The sequence below is a fragment of the Rhipicephalus microplus genome, chromosome 3, assembly GCF_043290135.1.
Source record: "Rhipicephalus microplus isolate Deutch F79 chromosome 3, USDA_Rmic, whole genome shotgun sequence".
Taxonomy (NCBI): Eukaryota; Metazoa; Arthropoda; class Arachnida; order Ixodida; family Ixodidae; genus Rhipicephalus; species Rhipicephalus microplus.
In genome coordinates this window covers 4,550,729-4,568,333 of record NC_134702.1, presented here as the reverse complement: position 1 = coordinate 4,568,333, position 17,605 = coordinate 4,550,729, and the positions used below count along the sequence as shown (strand labels likewise).

General features: G+C 46.5%; 1 protein-coding gene across 1 annotated transcript in view; it reads right to left on the bottom strand.

Moving 5' to 3' along the window:
* LOC142803577 (echinoderm microtubule-associated protein-like CG42247) overlaps window positions 1-17,605 on the bottom strand; it is a 39,656-nt gene that overhangs the window by 16,201 nt on the left and 5,850 nt on the right. Inside the window, exons 3-7 of the mRNA XM_075888780.1 lie at window positions 16,499-16,655; window positions 15,138-15,235; window positions 10,357-10,450; window positions 7,769-7,858; window positions 160-293 (exon numbers count right to left, since the gene is read on the bottom strand). Of these exons, the coding sequence (XP_075744895.1) occupies window positions 160-293; window positions 7,769-7,858; window positions 10,357-10,450; window positions 15,138-15,235; window positions 16,499-16,655 (573 nt within the window). The remainder of the gene's footprint in view (window positions 1-159; window positions 294-7,768; window positions 7,859-10,356; window positions 10,451-15,137; window positions 15,236-16,498; window positions 16,656-17,605) is intronic.

Sequence of the window (17,605 nt, the reverse complement as noted above, 5' to 3'; positions counted from 1 at the left end):
TTCATACTATGCATGGTTACGTGGACTTATCGGAGCAAAATAACGAAAGAATGGGCGGGTACCGGAATTCGCAGCCACGATTTAATCCGGGCTCGTGTGATTGTGCGAGTTAATGGGCAACCATGCGTGCGCATGTGTGTGGAGGCGTGGTGTTATTACCTTTGTGTCGGTGCATGGAAACCTGAATATTCTCAGGAAGCCGGCGCGGTCACCAGCTGCCACGACGGCCTTGTTGTGGGAACGATGACACGTCAGGTTCACGACATCCGTCAAGTGTTCATTGTCCCAAATCCCTATCACAACGACAAAAAAGGGCTGTTACAAACGCGAATCTGTTCCAGGGCACCCAGAGCCCAAAGCTGCAATAAAATTGCAAGGTGTGTTTGTTTAAGCACCCACGAACAAACCAATCTTTGTTATTCACTTCCACACAATGAGTTGCTCACATGTGTTGAGGAATGCATAGACTACTTTGGAGCAGTTGCATTTCAAAACGCATCTGGCTTGACCGTAGCAGGCTTTCTTGAGCGGCTCATATTTTATCTAGATTCAACGCACATACAATGGAATGACAAAGTGCTTATTCAGGAAGAAGGTGTATGCATCGGATACTGCTTGGCGCCAGTCCTAAGTGACCTGCTTTTAGCCTAGAAGGACAAATGTCTTAGTAACAGCGTGCAGGACACAAATGTTTGAAGAATTTTCAGCTTTATCGATGAATCATCCGTGATACAGCCTTAGGCAACAATGACCAGCAGGCAAGCGTTTTAGAAAATCTTCCGGAATCGCATCGCCCTACTCATTTTAACCCATGAATTATTAGTAGAAAATGCTTTGCAGTTTCTCGATCTACGACTAACCTTTGGCGAAGAAGATGCATGATGGGGTTATCATTCCCGCTCCAATAAGCCATTTTTGGTGTAAATAATCTCAATCGAAGTTAGTGAAGTGCGGTATTGTCAACCTTTTTTTAACAAATGCCGTCAGGGAATCTTGTATTTACACATTGGAAACCAGCCTGCATGAACACGCTGCACGGCTGAGCTTGGCAAGATACCCTACGCTGATGCTCGTCTCTGTTGCGGGCAGTGTGGTCACGAAAGTTCGTCACCCGAATGCTAAACCAGCCACCATGCCACAGCTATGAAAAAGGAATGTGGTAGTAATCACGTATATACACAACGTCTTACACTCGTTGAACAAGGTCGTTGTAAAGGTGTTTTGTTCCACCAGTTAAGCTAAGCCACCTGTGTAAGCTTACCGACCCAGCCTCTAGAAAGCCGGCAGGATGCCAGAAGGAACACCGCGGTTCTTTCTTGGCATGCGTAGCAGGCGTAGTGTACATCTTACCACTTGCTTGTGGCAGGAAATACACACGCCAAACAGGCAGATGTATCAATGATCGTTTACGCGAATACAAACAAAACATTGCTTGATAAAGAGATAGGCACTTGTACACACATTGGAATGGTTGTTGTTATTAACCTTTGTATTCAAGATGTCTCATAATCAGACGGTGCTAAGTGTACTCGCGAAATCATCGAAGCAAAGAACATAATCATCGAATGGCAAAATGTATCAGCTCACTGTCGTTAGAGCTATAAGAGCTATAAGGAAATGCTGTTCTTGCATTCGTCAATGCCCTGAAATTGTCACGCGGCCAAGGATTTTCAATAAAGAAAAAAACGAGTTGCTAGACTAGCGCCCTATCCTGTCCCCTCCTTTTCCTTTTCTTGTCTTAGTTGCGCCACAAATATTATCTTAAGAACAAGCGAACGAGCTCTCACTCACCCCCCCCCACACACACACACACCACATACACACACACACACACACACACACACACGCACACGCACACGCACACGCACACACACACACACACGCACACACACACACACACACACACACACACACACACACACACACACACACACATGAAACGGTAAATCGAGCTGTTCTCTCTTCTTTGTTCTGCCTCACTTCGTTAAGCTTTGCGTAAAGACGCAGCAGATATGCCGATGAGAATTAACGGATGCGTTTCGACAGCTCCATGAATATCGTCAGATAGATCGGCTCACGCGGCCATCGTCCCACTGGCGTTCCCGCACTGTCTGCACCCTGGCTCAACGCAACGACGCCCAGCTGTCTGGCCCCACCGGCTAAGGGCAGACCTGCCGGACGCCCTGGACGAAACCGTGGGGTTGCCCTCAGGTTCTCTTCTCCCGGAAACCATCGACGACCTGGTCTAACCACCCTCGGCGCCGTTCGCTTACACGTTGTGCGCGGGACGCTTGCCAGGACAGTTCCGCCGTCTCGCCGGTTGCATCTGGCGGCGGAAACACTCCCACGTTCTTCATTTGAATCTGTATCGACGGCTGCAGCGGAGCTTATGATGCAACCATCACAACCAGCCTCCGCTCCGAAACGCAGTGCGAAACGCGTGGCTGACTCAGCAATGGATGTAGATGATTTGTCCGCTTCAGCCACACCGGCAAGCAAGCGGGAATGCCCCTCTCCGGCAGCTGTTGCCTCGCTTGGCACCGCGTCTAAGTACAAGGTCGTCGTAAAACCACGTCAGTGTTTCAACGTATCAAAATTTTCCAATTGCCTCCTTCAGTAAACCTTCGACGCCTGCCTCAAAACCACCGCGTTTCAAGGTTTCTCTATTCACCATCCCACCGACAGCGTATCCGTATGGGTGAGTTCGCTAGCGGATGTTGACCACCTCCCCCAACTATGAGCTCTGCCAGTCACAGCTGATTGTACCGTGCAAGTGCAAGCGTACTTGAGTTCCGGCTCGGACTTGCGTCGGTATGTGGTCTCTGGAGTTGACCCAGTAGAATCACGGGAGAGCATTGTCGCTGCTTTGACCTGCTCCACTCACAAAATCGTAACAGATCGTTATATGAACTGTGGACGCACTTGCCTGCTCACTCTCCAAGGTTCTCGAACGCCACAAAGCTGCATTACGTACTATGAATGCAATGTGCAATTTCATTTGTACAAACCCGGTGTGGTACACTGCTATCGGTGTTTTCCTACCGGTCACATGCGATATTCATGTCCCCAACCCGCAAACACTTCCATGGAGTACACCGAGACGCAGACGCACAAATGCGGGATCCGCCAAACGGACGATCATGTAATAACGTCCACGAAAAAATGGATGCTGCCATTCCGACTAACGATCGGTTTAAACTGTTTAAGTTCCAAAGAGAACACACCAGCATTGATAGAACCTCACAATACTTGCTATGAGGTCCCTACGTACAGCGACATCATCAAGCAGGGCAAAAAACGCGTTGAGCAGACTGCGAGCGCGCCTAAATTGGGTGTTACGACGACATACGATCTGGCGAAGCTTGACTAACAGATAGCGCAGCTCCAAACAGAATTCAAGTGCCTCGCTACATGCGAAACCCACCTCGCTTGACCTGATGAACCAACTGCGATGCGTGGTACAGACGTGCCGTACGCTGCTTCTGTGTCTGAATCATTCTTTGCAAGCGCGTCAGCACCAGTCAAAATGACTCCGAAAGAGCTCCTCCACTTTGTTGCCCGGCAACTGCAAGAGCTGTCACAAGTGTTGCTCACCAACGTTTCACCGCAATGACCGCTCCTTCGAAAGCAACGCGCCACCACTGTGTTCTGCTGTGGAACTGCCGGGGACTTACGAATAACGTTGCTGAGCTTCACTATCACCTTGAGCTGAGGAATATCCACGCTTGGTGCCTACTTCTACAGGAAACGAATTCACTTCCACGCATCCGTGGATTCACTGCATATGCTTCCCCAACCATTCCTGATTGACGCTGCACTAATGCGCTGAGACCTCCAGGCAAGGCTGCAGTGCATGTTATGACTACATATCCTCAAACGCAAGTTCCCCTATTGTCGTCGTGTAACCACTGACAAGAAGTGGTGCATGCTCGTTAGACTTCCGCATACTGACGTGATTGTGGTTTCAGTTTACCTGCGTTCGTATAGTGGCAGCGCTCCTCGTTTGCGTTTGGGGTGGCTGGCTCACCTGTGTCAAACCTACCCTGGGTGCCCAGTGCTAGTTGGAGGGGACCTTAATGCACCTCATCAGTCGTGGGGCTACCCTTCTTCCAATGCTACAGGCCACATCGTGCTAGACGCATTTACAGACGCACCACTTTGTCCTTCTGAATGCCCCGGCCACTTCCACACATCGGTGGGATCATCCCTGTGCTCCACCGTATGCGGCCGATCTCTCGTGGTGGTTGGGCATGTGTGACGTTTCGTGGGACCTAGTACCAGACTGCTGGGGAGCGATCACCATCCGTTGATAATCAGTTTGGCCACTTATAACCAGCGCCACCTCCGACGTCGATACTACACAACCAAGTGCGACCCCTTCCGAAAGGAACTGAATGCCTTGATTGCCGATACGTCGTCTGATCCATTGCAGGTGTTAACCACAGCTGTACAGGCCGCCACGCAGTCAAGCTGGGTAGATGAGAACAGACCACCCCCAAATTTACATCTTCTGCGTCTGTGGGCAGCACGCCGTCGGGCAGAATTCACCTCAAATCGAGATACGGCCGCCGCTGAGCTTCGTGATAACCTCAACAGACTCACCACTGCAGCGCGTCGCTGCGAGAGGCGTCTCACCCGGGAACGGGAGATGGACTGGTGTGCGCCACTCGGTCCATCGTCTTCATTCGCCTCAATATGGCGAACGTTCCGAAGCATGGGATTAGGCACTTGTTCGCTGGACCCAGCGGCCAGTGCGTGTCTGTCTTCTAGATGCACGCCAAGCCAGTTCGCTCCAGAAATAGTTAAGGCATTATTCCCAGCCTACAAGCTGGCCCCACCACAATTCGACTGTCCGTGTAACCTGCCTTCGGAGGTTGGCGTGACTCCCAGTCTGTCAGACATCGAAGGCATGCATGCGCTGAACACGATGGCGAAGCTCCAGGCAGCAATTTACCAGGCAAAAGTACGCAAGGCACAAAGACCAGACAGGATATCCTATGAAATGTTCAAAAACATCGATGGCCCTGCACTGTAACGGCTGCTGGACACGCTTAACGCAGTCTGGACGACCGGACGACCAGAATCGTGGAAGCATGCCGAAGTTGTGCCAATACCAAAGCCGGGAAAGCACCAGAGCGACCTCTCTAATTTTCGGCTGATTGCTTTAACGTGTACGTTGTGCAAGCTTCTTGAACGCATGTTGGCGTCGCACATCTCCTGGTGGCTAGAAAAGCATGCCTGGTACAATCCGGCCCAGATTGGTTTTCGACCGCATCTGGGAACGGAAGATGGCCTAGATCATTTGACGTCCATGATGCTTGTGGGAAGAAGATCAAGCAGCCTTCAAACCCTTCTTGCCATGGACGTTCATAAGGCCTACGACAACGTCAGCCACTCTGCGATTATTCGCATAATGCAATGGCTTCGACTTCCGCCTCACGTCTGCGACTTTGTGGTGTCCTTTCTGGCACACCATACCTTCTGCATCATTGTAGACAAGGAACGAACCGGACACTTTGTGATGAAGAGGGGTGTACCGCAGGGCTCGGTGCTGGCCCTGATACTCTTCAATCATGCCCTTTTGGCCCTCGCGTGGCAACTAGCATGCACCCAGATGCCTTTTTCCTCCTGTATGCGGACAATTTTATTGTGTGTACACTACATCCAGACCTGCGACGCCAGCAAGAGGCGCTTCAGAGTGCTCTGGACAAGCCGCCAGACTGGTGTGCGCGCACAGGACTGACACTTTCTGCCACGAAGACTGCATTCATGTCTATCACCAGCATACGAGGTCGCCGTCTCCTTCTGCAGACGCCGATTTGTTTGAGCCTAAATGGCCAAACCCTCAACCCTGTATCCACAATCCATGTGCTCGAGGTCGAACTGGACGCATCTGGCTCTGCGAATGCGTGGGTTCGCTCTGCTCGTCTGAAGAATGCTAATAACCTCCATCTCATTCGTCTCATCTCCCAAATGACCGGAGGTGCCTCTTCTCGAATGGCTTGTGTTTTGGTACGATCAATTCTACAACCTCGGTTTGTTTATAAAGCTCAGTTTCAACGACTCACATTGAGAGATTGGGAGTTGCTCAAAACCGCCAACCAAGATTCCATGTGGGCGATTACATGCTTTCCCCGTATAACACCTATCGCGACTCTACAAGGGGAAAGCGCAGCTCAACACCATCGACGAAATTTTACACCATCGTCGAGTCGCTCCCTACCTAAAAGAGTCAAGCTGTTCCTGCGGTGGCGGCTCTAGCTCACTGCTATAATTCAACACTGCCAAAGCCTGACGCAACCTTGGCACAAGTTCCACCATGGCTCAAAGCACAGGCCAGCGATAACCAACCAATGACTTGCCGGTGACAATCCACCCGAAAAGTAACGCAAAAGGGCGTCGTCACTACCACCGACAACTCACTAGCGATATACGTAGATGCAGCTATCGATAACTGCCTTTTGCACACCAGTCTCGTATGCCCCACGCTACCTGAAACTCAACATACATGTTCTTACGTAACAGAGGCACCATTCCCATCAGTATTAGCGGAGCTCACTGCAATACGGGACGGGTTGACAGTTACGATATCCAAAATGAATGCTTTGTCACACGATAAATTGCTTGTATATATGGACTGCACGTACGCGGTTCCAGAGCTGCGAAAAGTGACTAGCTCCCTCGATATAGCGTCTGATATACACCGACTTATTCACTCGTGCGCCTGTCCCGTCCCCGTATTGTGGACCCACTGGTCTGCACCGGCCAGCGGTTGAACACCCACTGCTTCTACTTCGTTTGTCCCCGAAAGACAGCTTGCTTGTGCACAAAGAAACCTTCTGGCACTCCACGCATGCACTCATTCCTCCACCTGTATCAGATTTACCGGTGGCTTAACTCGCCGAGAGGAGGTTGGGCTCAAGAGGATTCGTGTGGGCGTCACCTTGACTCCTGCAATCCAGGCTTGGACATCCGGTACACAGCCTGCCTCAACGACATGCCCATTCTGCGTTGCCCCAGCCACAGAGGCAACGCTCGATCACCTATTGGGAACCTGTCCGGGTCTTCACTGGGCTCGCACTCGCCACCTACGCAGCTTTCACCACCACTCTGGCCAATCTCCTGACTTGACGCGCTGGACCACGGTCCACTGCACCGACCACTCCTGGCCTTTATACAGAAAACAGAACTTTTCCTTTTCATATAACTGATGCCGTAGGGCATACTAGCACCAATGAATAAAATCATCGCATATCAACCACATACTCGACACTCATAATATATGACATCTCGTAGCAGCCCTAATAAATAGCCTAACTTATGAGTGTGTAAATAGTAGCTGAGCCCTTTAAGGGCCAAGCTGTCGTATGATGTCGTCACTGGGCGTAAAGCAGGCAAAGCCACAAGCAGCTCTAGCATACTGAGCGTGTGCTCGGGCCAAAGAGAAGTTTTCTTTCTGTTCGAATGGCTTGATTGTTATATTAAGTGCAGACATTACTACTGTGGCTGGGAAACGCGAAACACAAAGCACGTCTAAAGATAAAAAGAAGGCACGAGCGAGAAACAAAAAGAGAACAGCGAAAGAAAATGAAAGGAAGACGGGAGAAAAGAACCAAAGACAAACTGGTCGAAGCTGCCTTTTTCCTAATGCTTAAACCTAAACACTCATAAATGTTCGGAGAAGAATGCTTTATGAGCTTCATAACTTTTCATCACCCTAGGTGCAGCTGAATATGTATACCTTAATTATATGTCAAGCGTCACTTACCAACGATATCTGGATTGAGAGTGCAGGTGAGATGGTACCAATCGACCTTTGTAACGGTGGGTGACTTGGCCTTCAGGCTATTTACATCCCCTAAAACAATAAATCAAAGTGAATTGTAGTACAATTTCACACCGAACGCCCATGCCAGTCACAATCGCACTTGTATCGACTTGGAACAAAGCAGGTAATAAGGAAGAAAAAAAGCATCAGACCTTTCACCCCACTCGTTGCAGCAAGATGCGTTCGTTTGCAAAGTTAAACCGGGAGCGATAAGCTGAAGCAATCGGCTGTAGCAAATCAATAGATGCTGCAGAAAACACGGCACACTTTAAGACATGCTTGTAAATTTGTTTGCGTCATTTATGGGTAAAGCCCACTTCATACGAGACGTTCATCACCCCCGGTGATTTAAGTGTTGTATTCCGAATGCCCCGAAATTAAATGTGAGGGTGCCAGATTAAGCTTCTTTTTATGTGTCCGTAGCACGACAAAATACACTTTCATATGAGTGATCTAGACCCGATGCATATTTTCAAGGATTGTCATCAAATCGGGGCTCTCTAACAGAAGTGTGACAGACCTGCTCACTATAAGAACAAATTTCAATAGCGTTGGGTCACTAGGATTCTGGCATGTCCGTGAACGACAATGCGTTTTGAAATTTCAAAACATTTTCATGACTAATAGCTTTTTTTCAATCATACAATAATGCGCTATGACCATTGAACAAGCGTTTGTGTTGCTGAAATTAAAGTAGCTAGGTTCTCTCATGCACTTTGTGTTCTATGATATTAACAGCGAAGCTCTTTATAAGTCTAGTCCGTGACCAGACGTGGTGATCACGAAACGACTTTCTTCTGCTCCGCTCTGAGAACACGTGCGCCGCTGTGTACGCGGCGTGGCCTGTAATGATCCGTGTCACGACGAGGAAGGAGAGATAAATCGTCGATGAAAAAATCTCTTGACGACGCGACATTGGAACTTGCGATCCTAAGGTGAGCATCATAACCACTCGGCGGTCGAGGCACGCTAGCGATGCGCAGTATAGCGTTGTATATAGCATTATATAGCATACTACAGCAAGGCAGGCGCGTAGCCAGAAACTTTTTCGGGGGGGGGGGGGGGCAGTGTGTTACTCTCTGGATAAAATCCTGCAGCTAAGGGGTGGCAGGTGAGTGTGAGAGGGTGATGGAAAGAATGAGCGAATTGTAGGAAGATTGAAAAATATAGAAAGAAAGGAAAGAAAACAAATGTGAGAGAGACTAAATACAAAAGACCAAAGTACACTCAGAGAAAGAAATATAATGAAACAAGTATAGAGAGAGCAAAAAAAAAGAACAAAAGAAAATTAGAAGGTGCAAGAAATAGACAGAAATATGCATAGAGAGAACAAATAAAGAGGAAGAAAAGAAATAAGAAATAACAAAATAAAAAAAGCCACTCATCTCAGCACTTGGCGCCACAAAGCTGGTTTAAGTTTTTGTAATACATGCTTTGCTAAAGATCTTTCCGAAGCTTATAATTTGAGTCAGAGCAATATACGTAGCATATACAGGGTGTCTGAAGGACATCAGCGTGGCTGCTACGAAAAAAAAAACTTGACGCTTGAACCTCTCCTTCCAAAGTGGGACGCGATTGGTGCGCTGAGGATACAAATATTCCAAGAAGACAATTTTTAACGGTGGAGCTAGTGCCGTTACCATCGGCGCAAACGTCTGCGCATATACGCCACAGAAAGCGAGCGTCTGGCGAGCAGCTCATAGCATAGCATGGCCTGGCATGGTGCAGCTTATATCAAGGGTATAAGGATAGAAAAGTGAGGATGCAGAGGAAATTGTCAAGCATAGCAAAGCTACGTACAGTAGCAATAGAGTGGTAAATGCAAGTGAAGGTGATCAGGAATGATGAGGGTATGGAAAGGGAGGCTGGTCGAGGATAGCCAAAAAGAAAAAGCCAAGCATATAAATCAATGGAGTGTCAAGGTGAGCGACAGCAGCAAGCTAGGTGACTTTGATTGTTATTTGCAACGCCGTGCTCTTTTTACCATGCTCAATTATGCTGCGCTGTTTTGAGATTGCCACGCCGTGGTGGTTTAGGGGCTAAGGCGCTCGGCTGCTATCCCGCAGGTTGCGGGATCGAATCCCGGATGTGGTGGCTGCATTTTCGATGGAGGCAAAAATGCTGTAGGCCCGTGCGCTCATATTTGAGTACACATCAAAAGAATCCCAGGGGGTTGAAATTTCCGTAGCCGACCACTACGGCGTCTCTGATAATCATACGGTGGTTTTGAGACGTTAAAACCTACATATCAATCAATCAAATATAAAATTCACCTCGTAAATACAACAAAATCTTCCTAATTGTTACATCGAATTATCTTATATATCGAACTGATCGCCAAGCAGTGTTTCTAAATACGTTCTCTGCCTCAAAGGGGTGTTACAGATGGAAACGAAAGAAAACTAATTCATTTCCCACGGCTCATCTGCCGGAACTGTGTTGTGTGGCGTAGATGTTTTGTGAAGCATTGCCTGTGATACAAATACGCGATAGCGACACCCATGAGCGATTTCGCTAGACGTGCTTACAGCAAAGAAGCTCTTGGTACTGGCCATCAGTCGTGATGACTTGCAGTAAGCGACTATCGGCTGACCAGTCGATGTTCACGAGGGAGTCTCGGCCCTGCATTGAACAGGAACGATCATAAGTTTGTAGAGGTCGCGAAGGCATTTGCGCAGCAAAAGTGCTGTTTCCTTTTAACTCAAGTTCAAATTTTATGAAACAGCCAAATAAAATTGCCCACAACGCACATGAACAAATCATACAATGCACATGAGCAGACGCATAGACGTATAAAAAACCGCCAGGCCTGCGCGGAACGTGCAGCACTGTCAAAGCAAAAGCTTGAAGAGCAGCCTAAACGCTTTTCGGGTAACTCTGCAAGTACACTTGCAGGGTTACGCCAGAATCATCATAATTTTTCTGAAGTAGGGAGGCATTCAGTGTGTTTTTGTGCCGTACAGAATATTCACTGTGCCATCCTTTGTCATTCTTCGGAGAAGCGTGGTACCCGCTACACATTCGCAAAGCATATTGTGCAAATTTTTGATGCTGTGGCTGGCGACGATGAAGCATTATGCCTGAAGATTGCATTCTGAGTTGGTGATGTCAAGCTCTTGCTGTCCCCGGGTTTCACCGTGAGGTTGTTGACTAAGTATTGAGCGGTCTTACTTCTGAGTTTTTTTTACAGTCTCTAGATGATTTTCTTTGCTTTTGAATCTACCCAAGTTGTTATGCTGATGCCGACCAATTTTCCTGGACAGGTCTCAGGCCTGGTCAGCCTAGTTATTCTTTCGCAGTCGGTTCAGAAACATTCATGTCGCACTGCAGCCTACAAATGGAGGTTTCGTCAGGCTCAGGAACCCCCAGGCTGTCCAAAAAGAACACAAAGTCACATCGAACCACTTTCAGACCATCACCGACGTGCGCCAATTTGGACGAGGTGGCACAGTGTGTAGGTCACTGGACCAGACCTGTCTGCAGGATCTGCTTAAGTGTACTTCGTTCGTGTCAACCCCGGTGTGTGCTTTCATTCCGCCTTACCTTGCGTGTACCAAATATTTCGTAAGGGGTGTCGATTGCAAACTGAGTCCAGAAGAGACCCTAGACAGGCTTTCGGGAGCAGGAGCAATTTCCGTCACCTGATTAATAACGAGAGGACACTAACCGAATCTGTCATTGCTACATTTGTGGGCACAACTTGCCCGTCAGAAATAAAGCTATGGCCTCTGATCTTACGCGTGGAGCCTCTCACTTCCCATTCACTACAATGTAAAAACTGTTGGAGATTCGGCCATAGTGCGGGAGGATGCAAGTCAAATCTTTGTTGCCGGGTCTGCGGCGAAAGCCACTTCTCAAGCAAATGCTCAGCAACATCATAAAAGTGCTGCCTTTGTGGAGGGAGTCACTACGCCGACCATTGCGAATGCTCTGCTCGCTCTCAGGAATTACAAATCCTAGAGATTAGAGACCGCCACCACTGCTCACGCAGAGAATCTATTGATATAGTTAAAGACAGGGCCTCCGGCTATTATGGTGCAGCAGTATGACATATATTTTGTCTAGCCTCCAACCTTTCACAAGCCAATGAATCTGTCGTTGAAAAGCCAATGGCTAAGGCAACGGATAAGTTAATATCTAACCTCAGTGACTATTTAACGCAAATCTTTTCAATTCAGATGACACACAAAGTGCAAGCTCAGGCTCCCGCAGTTCCTCAGCAATCAGACACCATTGACGCCACTCAACTACATAGCATGGTACTGGCTAACTGTCTGAGTGTGTTCATAACGTTGAGCAACCTGTTCCACAGGTTCATAACGCTGAGATGTGTTCAAACTGTCTGAATGTGTTCATAATGCTGAGCAACCTGTTCCACAGGTTCAGTCAGACCGTTGCACGCATCAGCCAAGTACAAGTAATGCTAATAATATGGAAATTGAGATCCGAGCTAACAAACATGTACGATCGCCTATTTCTGCGGACCTAAAGTCAAACATTAAAATTAATTAGTTGTTGATTGCGAGAAAACATACCAAGAAGGACAAGACATGCGCCGCCGCGGTGCGCTCAGCACCATGGGTCAAGTAAAGGCACTTTAGTAGAATGCCGATCTATATTCTCAGCCTCAACCGACTTACATTACCTATCTAACCAATGTAACCCCAATATTACAATTCTACAAGAAACTTGACTTACAGCTGATAAAAAGTATTATTTTACGGGATTTCGTTCTTTTCTATTAGTGGAGGCGGAAATGTTGTAGGCCCGTGTGCTCAGATTTGGGTGCACGTTAAAGAACCTCAGGTGGTCGAAGTTTCCAGAGAACTTCATTATGGCGTCTCTCATTATCATATCGGGGTTTTAGTACGTTAAACTTCACATATCAATCAATCAATCAATCAATCAATCAATCAATCAATTATTTTTGGTCTCTGTGAGTCAGGAATAAGCGGACAATATTTACTGTGTTTTCCACCATCCGCTTGTGTAATGGCTGCTCGATTTCACAGGCGTACCATTTAGGAAAGCTCCACAGGTGCATTACTCACAAATTCGACTGAATATCGGCACTTATTATATCCCTGGTGCCGATCCTCTTGTGGCACACGTAAACTAGAAGTGGCAATTATGAGGCTACGCTGTAACGTGACAAAAAACACAGGTTTGGTCTCGTTCTTTCTCTAATGTGCGCTTTTTGTTGCGAGCCAGAAACTGTGGATCATTACTTTTTGGAATGTAGGCAATTTACTAAAGCTCGTAAATTCAAGTTTCAGGGTTTGCCTGTACGAAGTTTGCGGGGCAGTGCTGAATTATCTGAATGAAACGAAAAGGCTAACCAACTGATATTATTCTTCTGTGTCAACATACGCAAAACTTCTCTTTTTTCTAAGTTGTGATCTAAGTTATCATATATTACTAATACAAAAACATTATATACGTACAGATCAGTAATCATCAAAACTCCATTCTAAAATTTTTAACGTCTACGATTTGTAGGTTACTTTACTCTAAAATCAAATAATACTTTATAAGACCACTCAATTATTGGCCGATCCCTCGCAGTGGGCATGAGCCACAAGTGAAGGGCAACAAAAAAAAGAACAAGATTTTTTAATGGGGTGGAGTGATGGATGCGGAAATGTTGTAGGCCCATGTGCTCCGATTTGGGTGCACAATAAAAAACCCCAGGTGGTCGGAATTTCCGGAGGCCTCCACTACGGCGTCTCTCATAATCATATGGTGGTTTTGGGAGGTTAAACCCCACATATCAATCACTCAATGAGTTGGAGCATTTGACAACCCACTGGTTACGCAATTCACATTGTGTATTTCGCAGGATAGTCAATGTGGCGGAGGAGTTCTACAGAGAGCTGTACAGAAGCCAAAACAACCAGGATGATAGCGGGAAAAACAGTGATAGTTCAGAGGGATTCGACATCCTACCAGTAACGAAGGGGAAGTAAGCCCAGAAAGGAATGCAGAAAGGCAATGCCGCTGGTGAGGATAAGGTAACAATGGACCTCCTGAAAGATTGCAGAAAAATTATGTTACAAAAACTGGCCACCTTATATACGAGGTGTCCCTTGACGGGAAGGGTACTAGAATCTTGGAAGAACGCCAACATCATCTAAATCCATGAGAAAGGGGAAGTCATGGACTTGAAAAATTACAGACCGGTCAGCTTGCTCTCCATTTTCAACACACTATTTAAAAAATAATAGATAATATAATTAAGACCATATTAGAGTTCAATCAGCCAAATTACCAAGCAGGATTTCGTACAGGCTGCTCCACAATATACCATAGTCATACTATCAATCAGGTAGAAGATGATCTAGACTCCAACCAAAAGTTTTGAAGAAACCCGATGTTTCGAAACCAACTTGGTTCTTCCTTCATCAGAGTTAACTGCGGGAACTACGTAGCAGCGGCGTCTTCAAAGCACTCGCGGGGTGGATAATGACCCCCCTCTCTTTCGCTCTCTCGTTTTGCCGTGGAGCGCAGTGTACACTGGGGGAGGGGTTCTGAGAGAGCGGTTGATGTTATAAGCTGCCCTCTGTATGTGCCACGACTCGAGTACCAACCTTCTCCTCCGATTCGTCTCGCTTTCAAGGGTGGCCGTCGCTTCGAAATTTATCCGGCGATCCAACGGATCGTTCATTCGTTCGATCATTCAATCGTTCAATCAATTAGCTAAAGGATTAAAAATGGGTTCACAACGTGCCTTCTGAGTTCTGTTCATGCACCAGTGGTTTTTGAGTACACAACAAAATTGACTTCTGAATTAAATCAGACTAAATACGATTACCAGATTCAGCACCAGGCTCTGATGTAAATACAAATTCAATTCCACATATAATATACCAAGAATTTGCCAACGACATTTCAAGCCCTATAAACTACTCCTATAGGAAGGCATGAATAGCTGATGGGTGGAAGATTTCTCAACTTATACCACTCCTTAAAAAAACATTTCTTAAACAGAGTAGGCAATGCGCCAATGTGCTAATGCTTTTGCAATATGCCAATGTTTCTTGTCAGTGAATACTTACTCAACTAGTATTATTACGTACAAAGATGGTTTCTCCTAACGAAGACTCAATAATCAATGATATGGTAAGCGCAGCCAACGTACTCACAACAACAAAAGCAAAACAAAGGAAATATAAGAGCCGTAGAGGAAAAAGTAGTGCAACAAAATACTGGTGCTCTTTGAAGATATTCAAAATGGTGTTGCTTCGTAAATGCCTGCCAGTAGAGCTTAGGTAAAAGCCATACCTCACAAAGAAGAAAAAAACACACCTACCCGGATCACTTCGCTCTTCTGATTCTTCTGTCCTTGGTCTTGAACGAGAAGTATGTGGATGAAACCGTCGTTCGCCCCGACTGCCATCATCATGCCATCTGAAAAAATCCAGCACGGCTTCTCAAATAATACCCTTCACTGGGCATTTGAGCTATTAAAAATAAAATAAAAATAAGTTCACTGTGTTAGCGAGTGCCTTTACGTTCGCCGGCTAGCATTTCCAGACATTCGACTTCTTAAATTTCTCGTAGGCCGTGAGTGTTCGCTCTCATGCGTTGCTGTAGCGTTCATTAATTTTTACATAAGCAATATGCTGCACAGTACGTGTAGCACTGATTTATCTTTTGCTTGATATTCTTGAAATAAAATTTTCAGTTTGAGTCATTTTATGGTGCCTATATATGCAAGTTGGCAGCATCTTCCACTCTATACAACACCGGAAGGTTTGTTGCTCACTAGGTGACGCAATAGGTTATACAACCGGGTACCTTGCTTCTTTAACGACTCGCACAGCAACAATTAGATAAATGTGCATTAAATTACATCGGCATTGTCAGTTGATTACACCGTTCCTGCAAACGTTCACCTGCGTGAAACTGCGTGCGAGGCGTGAATCACCCAGCTACCATGCACATTCCAAACCGGACAAAATTTTCAGATCATTTTGGATAAACGAGCCGAAGGCCACCGACACGTATGGCAGCTCACACCAACTGCGCGAACCAGTTCACAGACAAACCTTTCAAGTTTGTATTTGTGAGCGCTAGTTTTTGGGACATGCGGCAATAAATGACTACCCGAATGCATGTTTGTGTTGACGCAAGCATGCACCCACGTTACAAAGCTATGCTTGCTTACAAGGCTCTGCGCTACAAGGTCGTGCTTGGCCAATAGGATTCCCGATTGTATATTTTAGCGACCAGTAAAAACGAAACTCTTTCTGTAAATACACACATCACTACCATATTACGAGTCGTTGCTATAAAAGAGGGGCCAACCAATAATTATAAACAACCATGCACAGTTCAATGCAGTGACTGTATGGCGAGGACACGATAGCAGTTTGCAAGGACAAAAACAGAAATGAAAACACCATTCATTTCGCCTGCGCTGAAGTTGCTAAAAGATTTCAGCGTATGAGAAAGTTGGATTTGTTGTTGCTCGATGTTATTCCGAAACGAATTAGCTCTAAGATCACTGCGTGAAAACTACATTGTTTCACGAGCTGATCAAACTTGAGGCTGCTATTTATAAGCCACATGTCTAAGGGGCCATGGTGACCTTCGCTAACCAGCAATTTGGTGTGAAATGGGTGACGGTTTAGTAAAAAATGTATTGAGCTTCTTTAAAAGGAAACTCACCGGGTGAGTAGGCGAGCGCGTTGAGTGCGCTGTTGGTGACGCTGAACGTCGTCAGCACCGCCCCGGTGTCGGCGGCTAGCACGGACACCCGGCCGTTGGCGCAGCCCACAGCGAGTGCAGAACCCCGAGGGTGCATGGATGCAGACAGGCACTCTGACTGCATGACAGAGCACATCACGCGCATCAGCAAGGACACTGGACAGGCACTGCACGGGCAGCACCATTCAACAATCAATCCTCCCTAACGAATCAATCAGCAATACTACTTTATTGCAAGGCTGGGCAGAGATACGCTGAAAAGTATTCTGGAACAACGAGGTATATTCGAGCTAGACGCCTCAAATTCATGTACTGAGATACATTTATCTTAGACGTTACAGGATATTTCGAAGATACAATGGAAGGTAAAAAAAAAAAGAATCTTGGTACAACAGGAGTTCCTTCTTTTTCTTGTGGGGTCATTTATTGAGTGCAGCATGAGATTTAGAATAATGTTCGGCGCATTGTTACTTTAATGTCAATTGAATCAGTAACAACAGCCAGTTAATCAGGGGAACTACAAGCGCGATTTCTTTTCCTGGAAGCGTTGCAATAGCAGCTTCTGAGATTCGCTTTCTTCTGGACGGTGTTGCTTTGTACTCATACCAATACTCGTGAAAGACAAAATTTACCTCTGGAAAGGAGCACGAGTTCGTGGTATAACAGATCACCTTAATGACCGCGATTCCTTGTAACATGTGTTTTTGGCTCAACTATGAACCAAAAAAAAAGTGTGACGTTGCATCAACCTTGAGAGACTCGTCAGCAGGGGCGCACAACATTGTCTCCGCGGTTCGCCTATGTCTGGGTGTTTACTCTATTTTATGCATCTGGGAAACCCTTCACCGCCAATGTCGTGTCACCGACCAGGGGCCGGCCTTTTCTTTGCTTAGCATTAAAGAAAATCTTCATTTCGCCTCTCAAACACGTCAGGTAATTTACAACAAAAAGGTAACCAGCTACCTGTGTCCTGCAAGGTATCGCGATACAATCTGTACGTCGTACATGTATTTCACTACTGAGATGCAAATACACTTTTCAAGTGTATCTTTATGCAGAAACACAGAT